This window comes from Garra rufa, chromosome 3 (genome assembly GCF_049309525.1).
Source record: "Garra rufa chromosome 3, GarRuf1.0, whole genome shotgun sequence".
NCBI classification, from domain to species: domain Eukaryota; kingdom Metazoa; phylum Chordata; class Actinopteri; order Cypriniformes; family Cyprinidae; genus Garra; species Garra rufa.
Genome location: NC_133363.1, coordinates 59,535,886 through 59,549,255, shown reverse-complemented (window position 1 = coordinate 59,549,255; position 13,370 = coordinate 59,535,886). Strand labels below are relative to the sequence as shown.

The 13,370-nt window shown below is 39.9% G+C and overlaps 1 protein-coding gene across 1 annotated transcript in view; it reads left to right on the top strand.

Moving 5' to 3' along the window:
* minar1 (membrane integral NOTCH2 associated receptor 1) overlaps positions 1–13,370 on the top strand; it is a 39,431-nt gene that overhangs the window by 11,459 nt on the left and 14,602 nt on the right. The window contains exon 2 of the mRNA XM_073836447.1: positions 7,934–8,188. Coding sequence (XP_073692548.1) covers positions 7,934–8,188 — 255 coding nt within the window. The remainder of the gene's footprint in view (positions 1–7,933; positions 8,189–13,370) is intronic.

Here is a 13,370-nt window from a genome sequence, read left to right as displayed (position 1 = left end):
ACGCAATAGGATAGCGCTACAACCAATCAGAGACTTAGTCTGTCAGGTGACGTAGTCAGAGCGACGGAGATTTTTAACGAAAATCAGTGCACTGTGCAGTCTGTCAGCCAAATAATAGACATAGATGGGCACTAAACCTTTAAAAGTAAACAAAAACATGCACAGACAAATCCAAATTACACCCTGCTCTGATGTAGTATACGCAAACACCGGAAGGGGAAATCGGTGAAAAAGTCCAGGATGAGTTTGCGTAAGCAAACGTAATCTGTTAGCTTTAAATGGGTTTGAACAACCAGGATAAGCGCAAGTAATTACCATTTTGAATAGCCGCTATATCCACAATCTCTGTGCACTGTGTGAACAATGAGTGTCGTATGCACGCCACAGATCGCTTCCGGTGTTTGCGTATTCTACACCACAGCGCGTTCACATGTAACGAGCTCCTGCTCAGGACAGATGGACGTGGCTGTGTATCCAAAGTAAAAAATTATATAAATACTGTTCAGTTTTCCACGCGTAATTCACAGAACCAGGAATTCATGTCTGACGGAACTTATGGTCGCAGGTCAGGCGTCATCATGTTAAGCCCGCCCACCGACTCGTGATTGGCCCGGTACATCTTGGATTTTTCGGAATTTTAAGTGAATTGAGAGTAACTAGACTGACCTTGGAAGCAAATGTAATTTGCTGCCGCTAGGGGCGCGTCTAGATTCTAGGCTAACAAAGATTGCTAAACTCAATACATTTTACTAATAGTACTACCATTCTCTGTGTAAAAATAAGATAATGATGCTGCCATCTTTCTGAAGTCATGTTTACCCCCCTGTAACTTGACTCTGAATCTAAGGTGAAAATTGTCATTTTGACCTCCCTCTACAAAATAGTGGATTACTTGGCAAATGTTTACCAATTACATTTAATATTTTGGCTTTTATCACTATACGTATCTATCTTTCTTCAGTATAAATATTAGCAAAATCAAAAGATTGAGCCAGGAACATCTGGTTGACTTAACACGGAATGGCCCTGCTTTCTTCAAATTAAACCAACTATTTTCAATGAGAATTAAATCTGAAGACTGAATAGGCCACTCAAGAACAGTCTATGGCTGATGCCTGAACCAATCATAAGTAGATTTGGATGTATACTTTGGGATGATTGTCCTGCAGGAAAGTCTATTGATCATCAGCTTCACTCTTTGCACCAAAGGCATCACATTTCTTGCCAAAATGACCTGATACCTCAAAGTATCTATGAAATTCTTCATACGGACATGATTTCCACTTCCTGCTACAGTAAAACAACCCCATAACAGGACTGATCCACCTTCATGTTTGAGGATGGAGATGGTGTTCTTCTGCTTACAAGTTTTGCCTTTTTTGCACCAAACATACTGCTGATCCATAGGTCCAAAAAGTTCCAGTTTGGTCACATAACTCCATAAAACATTCTTCCAGAACTCCACAGGTCAATCCAATTGAATCTTAGCATGTCCAAGTCTCCCTTTTTGTTTCTTGGTCAAGAGTGGTATTCGACAACATGCAATACTATGCAAAAATAAATAAATAAATAAAAACTATGGCAAAAGGCCACAGTGGTGTTCTTTTACACTGCATTGATTTTTTTCTTCTTCTTTCGTCTGGACATCTTGCATCTCTTTGGCTTTACATTATGTTTTTTTTCCTCAGTTATTCTGATCAAACATTCAATGGTGTTGTGCTTTTTTGTTCAACAGCCTCTAAGGTTTTTTGGTACAGCACATTTTAAAGGAAGGAATACGACTGCCACCTGTGTCTCCAGGAACTTTTAATGTCTTGGAAATCTTTATATAGCCTTAGACTTTCTAAAGTAATTAAAATTATTTATTATAGCTTCTCTATAGCTTTTGTGAGAGCTCTGTTGTCTGTCAGCACATGCATTGGCTAACTTTTTGTATGTGTAACAGCTCAAGCTAATTCTGTTTTTATTAGAGTTTCTAAAGGTTTAATTCTGTTTTAAGACAGACTGAAAAACAGCAATGTTGAATAGGGGTTGAATAAATATGACATAGCTGTGTTATTTAAAAAATCCTGGAACTCAAAAATGTGACATTATATATATTGACATTATCACTTTTAATATGCCAGTAATCTGTTATAGAAGTCCTGGATCTTTAGAAAAGCTTAAATACTGCAGTCTCTGGGGGGCTGAGTAATTTGGATTGCAACTGTAAGTTATATAGACGCATATACTGTATGATGAACATAATGTCCATTGAAATTTTTTGCTGAAGGTTGTGAAACTACAAAATGCCTCAAAGCATTAAGCAAGGTTTATAATTATTAGTAGATTTAAAACGCACATCTGATTGACTGAAGAGAATACAAGTTTTAAAAAAATAATAATGTAAACCTGTTTGTGAAAAAGTCTTAAAATAGTCACAAATCCACAGAACAATGTGCCATTGTAGATTTTACCATCATTTGTACAGTCGTGGCCAAAAGTTTTGAGAATGACACATTAGTTTTCACAAAGTTTGCTGCTAAACTGCTTTTAGATCTTTGTTTCAGTTGTTTCTGTGATGTACTGAAATATAATTACAAGCACTTCATACGTTTCAAAGGCTTTTATCCACAATTACATGACATTTATGCAAAGAGTCAGTATTTGCAGTGTTGGCCCTTCTTTTTCAGGACCTCTGCAATTCGACTGGGCATGCTCTCAATCAACTTCTGGGCCAAATCCTGACTGATAGCAACCCATTCTTTCATAATCACTTCTTGGAGTTTGTCAGAATTAGTGGGTTTTTGTTTGTCCACCCGCCTCTTGAGGATTGACCACAAGTTCTCAATGGGATTAAGATCTGGGGAGTTTCCAGGCCATGGACCCAAAATTTCAACGTTTTGGTCCCCGAGCCACTTAGTTATCACTTTTGCCTTATGGCACGGTGCTCCATCGTGCTGGAGATGCATTGTTCTTCACCAAACTGTTGTTGGATTGTTGGAAGAAGTTGCTGTTGGAGGGTGTTTTGGTACCATTCTTTATTCATGGCTGTGTTTTTGAGCAAAATTGTGAGTGAGCCCACTCCCTTGGATGAGAAGCAACCCCACACATGAATGGTCTCAGGATGCTTTACTGTTGACATGACACAGGACTGATGGTAGCGCTCACCTTTTCTTCTCCGGACAAGCCTTTTTCCAGATGCCCCAAACAATCGGAAAGAGGCTTCGTCGGAGAATATGACTTTGCCCCAGTCCTCAGCAGTCCATTCGCCATACTTTTTGCAGAAGATCAATCTGTCCCTGATGTTTTTTTTTGGAGAGAAGTGGCTTCTTTGCTGCCCTTCTTGACACCAGGCCATCTTCCAAAAGTCTTGGCCTCACTGTGTGTTCAGATGTGCTCACACCTGCCTGCTGCCATTCCTGAGCAAGCTCTGCACTGGTGGCACTCCGATCCTGCAGCTGAATCCTCTTTAGGAGACGATCCTGGCACTTGCTGGACTTTCTTGGATGCCCTGAAGCCTTCTTAACAAGAATTGAACCTCTTTCCCTGAAGTTCTTGATGATCCTATAAATTGTTGATTTAGATGCAATCTTAGTAGCCACAATATCCTTGCCTGTGAAGCCATTTTTATGCAACGCAATGATGGCTGCACGCGTTTCTTTGCAGGTCACCATGGTTAACAATGGAAGAACAATGATTTCAAGCATCACCCTCCTTTTAACATGTCACGTCCGCCATTCTAACCAAATCAGCCTGACATAATGATCTCCAGCCTTGTGCTCGACAACATTCTCACCTGCGTTAACAAGACGATTACTGAAATGATCTCAGCAGGTCCTTTAATGACAGCAATGAAATGCAGTGGAAAGTTTTTTTCGGGATTAAGTTAATTTTCATGGCAAAGAAGGACTACACAATTCATCTGATCACTCTTCATAACATGCAAATTGCTATTATAAAAACTTAAGCAGCAACTTTTCCAATTTCCAATATTTATGCAATTCTCAAAACTTTTGGCCACGACTGTACATGGAACATTGAGAAATGTGCAACCTTGTGCTTTGCATTTCTCTTATTTTGAGTCGTTTGTAAATGCAAATTTGCTTGTGCATTTGCAAATCATACATTATATCAGCAGTTTTTGAATTGCTAAATATGGTAAATCTGTGTTTGCAAAATATAGACTTTATGAACGCAAATTAGTATTGTATTTGTGAAAAATATTTTCTAAATATAATAACTTCAGCTCCATAATTTAACGCTGATATTTGAACAAATATCCACTTTTTAATCATAAGATCACAATTTCAGTTTGATAATTTTGTTTAATTTAAGGGATAGTTCATTACTTTCAAGGGATTTTTTTCTGTTTTAAACAGTGCCTATTTACCACTACAACTAGGAATGAAAACAAGCTACCATCATTATTAAAAAAAAAAAAAAAAAAAAAAAATTGAAGTAAACACAAAGTTACTACATTTATGTTAATTATGATTAGAAAAATGTGTAAAGCTGCATCAGCTGCTCATTATTAAAGTTATTTTTTCCACACTAATGGCACTGGTTTTGTTGAATGACCTAGTTCATGATAATCAAATCTTTCAGGTTTGTATATAAGCAGCAGCACTCCGGTGTCCCTCCGGACAGGAATAAGCTCCTGACTCAGATATTAGTCTTTATAATAGTCTAAGGACTGGGACAAACAAATTTCCTGCTCCCCAAACAAGACCACAGTCATTCCAGCTTGCACCGTATATATATCGCTAGTTAAACTCATGCAGCGCCAGCATGCTTTTTGCTGAGACTTATAGCTGATACGTGTGTTTGCATCGGCCCCTGTGTTCCCCTGGTGTTTAGATGCTTGTTTTTGTCCTGCGAGTCAAATAACTCTGAATTGCTGAAGGAAAGGAGGTGTTGCATGTGCAAAAGTTGCCAATGAGGTTAGCGTGTTTTGATTGACTGCCAGCCCAACAAAAATATATTCTGAGAATATGGAATGTAACGTTTTAAATGTTACAGTACGTGAATGTCAAGGGAACATTCCATATGGGAATGTTTATTTTGAATGTTCCATGAATGTTCTGAAACAAGTAGTGATTTAAAAATGTTAGATAAACATCCAACTAATGTATTACAGAAATAAAACATTCCTTTGTTTGTTCCTTCATGTTCTAAAAGCATGAAAGACCAGAATATTTTAATTTTCTATGAACATTACTTTGTAACCTTGTCAGAATGTTCCCTGCTGTCTGGGAGGATTTTGATAAGCAGTTGCTATAGGAGTTCACATAAGTAAACATGTTGCCATGCTGTTGCTGCAGCTATGATTTTGGTCTCTAGAATCATTTCTTCAAAGTGTCCTTTTGAGAAGTGCTTTATGCTGTTGTTTATGATTGTGGTATAGTTTATGCTTTGAGGTTTAATTAATGTTTTCAGCACAAACATTTGCAGTGCATGTTACACACTGCTGTTAAAAAGTTTGGGGTCAGTAAGATTTTTTAGAAAGGAATACTTTTACATAGCAAGGATGCATTAAATTTATCCAAAATAAAATTTCTCTAAGGACTTCCACAAAAATATTAAACCACACAACTGTTCTCTGTTCACAACATTGATAGTAATAATTTAAAAAATGTTTTCTGAGATGCAAATTTTTGAAGGACCATGTGACACTAAAGACTCTGGAAGCCCGTTTCCGCCACTGAATAAAAAATAAAAAAGGAAATTGCGACTTTTTTCTCACAATTTCGAGTTTACATCTCGCAATTCTGACTTTTTTTTCTCAGAATTGCATCATATAAGAGATATCATATAAGTTATGAAGTCAGAATGGCTAGAAATAGTCATGATATAAACTCGCAATTCTGACTTTTTTCTCACAGTTGCGACTTTGTATCTCGCAATTCTGACATTTTCTCAGAATTGTGACATAAACTCGCAATTGCGAGTTATAAAGTACAGTTCTGAGAAGAAAAAAAGACTGATATGTTCACATAATTGCGCGTTTATATCTCACAATTCTGACTTAATTCACAATTGCATGTTTATATCATACAATTCTGACTTAATTTCTCAGAATTGTGAGTCTATATCTCAGAATTCTGACTTTATACCTTGCAATTATGAGTTTATATCTCACAATTCTGAGAAAAAGTCAGAATTGTGAGTTTGTATCATGCAATTCTGAGAAGAAAAGTCTGAATTGTGAGAAGACGCAATAACCTTTTTAAAAAAATGTATTCAGTGGTGGAAACTGGCTTTCTGTAACAATGCTGAATATTCAGCATTTACAGAAATAAATTAAATTTGAAACTGTTCACATAGAAAATGGCTATTTTAAATTAGAATAATATTTCACAATTTTACAGTTTTTTTACTGTAATTTTTATCAAATAAATTCTGCACAAAATAGACTTCTTTTACAAACATTAACAAAATCCAACCAGTAATAAATGTGTCAGAGTTTAATATTAAAAGGGATATTTCACCAAAAATGAAAATTGTCATCATTTACTCATCCTTAAGTTGTTGTATCATAGTTTAAAATAAGGTATTTTAAAGAATATGGGTTGTCCTTTTTCACGTTTTCTTGGTTGGTAGATGCACAGGGTATCTGATTAAAGAGTTTAAAAGAATACTTCACCCAAAAATAAAAATGTGATGTTTATTTGCTTACCCCCAGGGCATCAAAGATGTAGGTTACTTTGTTTCTTTAGCAGAACACAAACAAAGATTTTTAACTCAAACCGTTGCAGTCTGTCAGTCATATAATGGCAGTCATTGGCCTGCATGGCCTTAGAGAGTCAAAAAAACATACACAGACAAAACCAAATTAAACCCTGCGACTTATGACGATGCATTGAGGTCTTAACACATGAAAGAAACTAAACTGCATTTACAAAAAACATCTCTTTTTTTTCTTTTTTTTACCTCTGATCCACCGCAATGTCCAACAGTCCTGACCGCATTCACAACAGCCCATGCCTGACAAAGAGCAAGCAACCATAACTTCAGTCGATCAGGCTCAAAAGTTGTGAGTCAGTGAAAAGTCAACACTCCTGGATGAGTTTGTGCAAGCAAAATGTAGGCTTTTAGTTTTTAATCGGTTGCAACAATCAGGGTAAGTACAAGTAATTACCATTTTGAGTAGCCGTCGTATACACAATCTCTTGCTAAACAATGACGTATATGTGCAACAGATCACTTCCGAGCATGTCTAATCAGGAATTCAGAAAAAAAAACAAGTCAAAATGAATGTTTTTGCTTGGGGTAAGAAAAATAATCTTGTTTTCTTTTTGAAGAAAAAAATGTTTGCTTACCCAATTGGCAGATTATTTAGCTTGTTCTAAGCAAAAACTCACGTAATTTTGACTTGTTTTTTCTGAAAACAAGAATAATTTTTACTCGTCTAGAAAAACCTCCTTGGGTTAAGACTTTTTAGAGATTTTGGCTGGAAACGATAAAAAAATCTAAGAAAAGCATTTTTTGCAGTGATTGCGGTGGATCTGAAGTAAAAGTGATATAAATGCTGTTCAGTTTCTTACACAGACCAATTGTTTTGTGTTTTAAGAGCTCAATGTATCATCATAAGACGCAGGATTTAATTAGTTTTTTCCGCGTGTGTGTTTTTGACTCTCAAACCGTGGGTCCCATTGACTGCCATTATATGACTGACAGACTGCAACGGTTTAAGTTAAAAATCTTTGTTTGTATTCTACATTTTAATTTTTGGGTGAACTATCCCTTTAAACACAGATGATATGTCACTGATTTACCAGCTGTTACACTACATCTGCAACACAGAGGATCTTTGAAGATGTTTTATTACCTCACAAGAGGTATGGTTTGAGTATTATTAGTCTTAAAAACGCATCTAACGTTCTCATCAAATCAGCAAAAGAGATACGAAGCTTCCTCCTCCATGACCTTTCCTCCCATTTCTCCCCTACAGACAGATCGACAGTATGACGCCCACCAGGCCCACCGCTCCTCAAAGCCGCCCAAGGACTCCTACCTGGTGGAGCAGGTGTTCAGCCCACACCACTTCCCTCCCGCAGTTAAGTCTCATGTGAAGGGCAGCCCTCTCTACACGGACCTGCGGCTGACCGGCCTCGCCGACGGCAAGCGCTCCCAGCCCTCCTGGACCATCGAAGAGTACAAACGCAACTCAGGAGACAAGAACAAGCTCAGCGCCTTGGACCTGCAGGTGAGAGGCGACCTCGCTGCGATTGCAAACTTGCCAATCTTGTCGATTTTCACTGTTCTTTGATGCTTTGCTGTGTGTGGGATTAGCTTCAAAAGCTGAGGCTCATGGGAATGACGGCTTCGATTTTCATCCAATCAGTGCTTCTCTGCCGCATGCCGGCGGTGTGTCTTAAGGTCGTCAGTGCAGTAGGTGACCTTGTGTGCTGTGAAATATTAATGATCCTTATTAAAATCACTCATTGTTGACAGTGACTCAATGCAATTACCTGCAGCTTCTTGGCTTCATTTAAACGCCAACATGAAATGCTGCATGTTCGGTTAGAATAAATGTAAGATGGAATATGATTGCTTTTTGAATTTAATTAATTATTTCAGTGAATCGGTTGATTCTGTTTGAATGATTTGTTTACAGTTTTGGAGTGAATCAATTGAAGAGGTTCTTGAGTCAATGACTCACTGACTCTTTTAACTAGAAAGCATTTAACATGCAAATGAGGTCATTTGTTTATGTGGATGAATTTTGAGACATTTTTAAAGGAATGCAATTTATATGTTTTAATTAGCACAGATTTGTCAGGCATTTTGTTGCATGTGGATTTGTCAAAGAAAATGTTTCGTTGACCTTGATTTCTCATGAGGAGAGAGATAAAATGCTTATATTTTTCATCTTAAAACATCCTGAAGTATTGTTTGCAACCAAATTCATTTCCGAAATCTGACATATCTCTGTGTGAAACCAAATTTTCAATGACAAAGAATGTAGGCCAGGATTTGGAGGAAAAGATGCATGAGCGAATCATTCCTTTGAATTAAATTATTTCATTTAATTGGTAGAATGATTCATTCCCAAACCAGAATGAACAGTATATAAATTGGATTGAATCAGTCTTTTTGGTCAACAACTGACTGACTCATTTATATTTATTAAATAGACAAATAATGGAGATTAAGTTATATATAATATAAAATGTAAATGCAAATTAAATGTGTTATGAGCTGATGTAGCAAAATGGCAAGAAATTATAATAAGTACAAAATAAAGTGTAAAGTCGGCAACACCAAAGCTCCAAAAAAATATATCATTTTATATATTTTTTTGGAGCTTTGGTGTTGCCGACTTTACACTTTATTTTGTACTTGTTGCTTTTTAGTCGAGCACCCATTTGAGACTGATGTGCGTGCTTTTGTTTCATTTTTCTTCAAGAAATTATAATACAAATCCATATTAAAACATACAAAAAAGTTTTAAAACATCACTGAATTGTTTACTGAAAGATTCATTCAACAACAAATTTACAAATTGGACTGAATCAGTCCAAGAGTTAATTTTTATCCAATAAAAAGAATGGATTAATATGGAAATAAGACTTTTTAAAAGTATTGATATATATACAGTTGAGGTCAAAAGTTTACATACACCTTGCAGAATCTGCAAAATGTTAATTATTTTACCAAAATTAGAGGGATCATACAAAATGCATATTATTTTTCATTTAGTACTGACCTGAATAAGATATTTCACATAAAAGAGGTTTACATATAGTCCACAAGAGAAAATAATAGTTGAATTTAAAAAAATGACCCTGTTCAAAAGTTTACATATCTTGATTCTTATTACTGTGTTGTTACCTGAATGATCCAAAGCTTTTTATTTATTTTTTTGGTTTATCAGTCCCTTGTTTGTCCTGAACAGTTAAACTATCCACTGTTCTTCAGAAAAATCCTTCAGGTCCCAAAATTGTTTGTTTTTTCAGCATTTTTGTGTAATTGAACCCTTTCCAACAATGACTGTATGCTTTTGAGATCCACCCTTTCACACTGAGGACAACTGAGGGACTCATATGCAACTATTACAGAAGGTTCAAACGCTTACTGATGCTCCAGAAATAAAAACAATGCATTAGGAGCCTCAAAACATTTGAAAGAGCTTCAAAGACCTTCAAAAACTTTGAATTTCAAGATCAGGGTAAATTTAACTTATTTTGTTTTCTGTGAAACATGTAAGTATCTTCTGTAGCTTTTCAAGGGCAGTACTAAATAAAAAAAAAATGCTATTTAGGCAATATAAGAAAAATGTACACATCTCCATTCTGTTCAAAAGTTTTCACCCTCCGGCTCTTAATTTCTGAAGCATCAGTGAGCATTTGAACCTTCTGTAATAGTTGCATATAAGTCCCTCAGTTGTTCTCAGTGTGCAAAAACCAAAGAATTTGTGGAATTTTTCTGAAGAACAGCAGGTAGTTTAACTTTTCAGGACAAACAAGGGACAGTTTTAAGAATCAAGCATATGTAAACTTTTGAACAGGGTCATTTTTATAAATTCAGCTATTATTTTCTCTTCTAAGCCTAACCCTATAGGTAAACGTGTTTTATGTGAAATATCTTATTCAGGTCAGTACTAAAAAAATAACATGCATTTTGTATGATCCCTCTTATTTTAATAAAAAAATTATAATGTTGCAGATTCTGCATCAAAATAAATTTTGACCTCAACTGTATGTCAAAAACATAATTTATAGCAATTTCGGTGTGCATATGGCTTTACTAGAATATTAGAGAAATGTTCTAATATGCCACATTCAGAAACAACTAATTTACTGAATTGAACTTAATCAGTCTGTAAGGTTCTAGAATCAGCAGCTCACTGGCTCATTTAAATGAGAGTCATTTACAGCTTTTTACAAAAATGTATTTTATTTAATTAACCTTTTTAGGTGCATCGTGTTACTGGACAATATAATTGTCACGTATCAGTCAGTCCTCACTCAGCCCGTCATCACAGATCACCGTCACCTGGATCAAATCACCCGCGCACCTGTCCTCAATCATCCTCCTCACTACAAATGCCACTCTCCACACACCACTCGATGTCCGGGCTCGTTCCCACGAAAGCGGACTGTAGTGTCTCTCTCATTGGAGTGTCGCTATCAAAATATCTACCTGATTGTACTTACCTGAACTCTGTCTCGTTCCAGTTCCAGTCTTCTGTGTCTTCTCAGTTCCAGTCGTCAGTGGTGTGTGGCCGTTAGCTGACTTCCACGTCAGCGGAGGTTGGTGGATTCTCGGACTCTCAAGTATACCTCCTTCGATCGTTCTTGGAATCCTCCCGTCTCGCCACCTACAAGGAAAAGGATCTGTTATTCCCATCAAGTCCAAACCGGCTCTGAAACCTTCCTACTATCACGTACTCACCATCACAGGATCTCCGTTCACCTCTGGCACCGCTGCTAATATTAATAAACATCACTTGTGTTATTCTTACCTTGTTGTCCCGTCTGCATCATAACAGAAGCCCGGACCAGAAAACAGTCAGCAGCATGTGCAACCACGATCCAGAGCCCAGTCAGCAGCTGTCAACCTTCAGCACGGAGCGCCAGCCAGAGCCCGCCGCAGCCGCAGCGCCAAGATCTGCCGGATTTAAAGCGACAGAGGACGTCGCGACTGACCAGGTGTGTGAGCCGGCTAGCGTCACCGTGGGGATACTCGTGGAGATCGAGGGCTTGGAGGAAAGCCCCGCCCACACTCCTAACCCTGAGGGTGAGCTGAAACTGCGCTGTGGAGGATACTTTGAGGAATTACTGGAGATATTTGAAGCAGATTTGATTGATTGGTTTGGAGAAATAATTTCCTACCGTCCTGATTCCCTGCTGGTTCCGCCCAGCCGTCCTGAGTTCCCGCTGGTTCCGCCCAGCCGTCCTGAGTCCCCGCTGGTTCCGCCCAGCCGTCCAGAATCTCCGCCAGTCTCATCCAGTCTTCCAGAGTCTCCGATGGTTCCGTCCAGTCATCCAGAGTCTTCTCCGGTCTCGTCCAGTTCTCCAGAATCTCCGCTGGTTCCGTCAAATGCTCCAAGGTCTCCAAAGTTCCCACCCAGCCTCCCTCTCCCGCCTCCACGCAAGCCAGCCAGTCCTCCAGCCCTGTCTCCGCTGCTGCCCGTCTGTCCCACAGCTCATCCTCAGGCAGCACCACCTAGGAGTGTGGTGCCATCGTGGGACATCCAGGCTCCAGCTGCGCCAAGGCGGATCATTCCCCAGTCCCTGCCTCCATCCTCCGAGTCCTGGACTCCACCTCGGTCCTCCGACCCTTCGGCTCCGCCTTGGCTCCTGGCTCCCTCATCTCCACCGTGGCCCGTCATCCCACCAGCTCCACCGGGCTCCCTCGTCTCTCCGGCTCCGCCTTGGTCAGTCGTTGACCATCCGTCGCCTAAGGACTCCACTCCTCCGGCTTCACCTCGTCATTCCGTCCCTCCGGCTCCGTCAGGCTCCTCCTTCCCTCCAGCTCCGCCTATGTCCTCTGTCGCTCCGGTGTCACTGCGGTCTTCCGGAGCCCCAGCTCTGCCTCGGTCCCCTGAGCCTGCTGCGTCACCTTGGCCCTCCAGACCTGCGGTGTCACCCTGGCTCTCCGTCTGCTCGGCTGCTCCTGGCTCATCTTCCCCAGAGGCTTCGTCTCCGTCGCTCATCCCCAGGGTGTCGTGGGCCAGTTCTCCACCATGGCTCCTCCCTCCCTCGACTCTGCCCTGGGGTGTCATCCTGGCTGGGCTCTGGACCACCATCCGGCTCCTCCTACTCCTGACTGCACTCTGGCTCCTTCCTCCTTCCACTCCACCCTGGCCTCACGTCCCAGATCATATGTCCATCTCCAGTTCGTCACCTGCTCCACACCCGCCTCCTGAACCCCCACCCTCCCTCCGCTGGTGTATCCATTTCGGCGCGAGGACGCGCCGTTCCGGGAGGGGGGCCATATGTCACGTATCAGTCAGTCCTCACTCAGCCCGTCATCACAGATCACCGTCACCTGGATCAAATCACCCGCGCACCTGTCCTCAATCATCCTCCTCACTACAAATGCCACTCTCCACACACCACTCGATGTCCGGGCTCGTTCCCACGAAAGCGGACTGTAGTGTCTCTCTCATTGGAGTGTCGCTATCAAAATATCTACCTGATTGTACTTACCTGAACTCTGTCTCGTTCCAGTTCCAGTCTTCTGTGTCTTCTCAGTTCCAGTCGTCAGTGGTGTGTGGCCGTTAGCTGACTTCCACGTCAGCGGAGGTTGGTGGATTCTCGGACTCTCAAGTATACCTCCTTCGATCGTTCTTGGAATCCTCCCGTCTCGCCACCTACAAGGAAAAGGATCTGTTATTCCCATCAAGTCCAAACCGGCTCTGAAACCTTCCTACTATCACG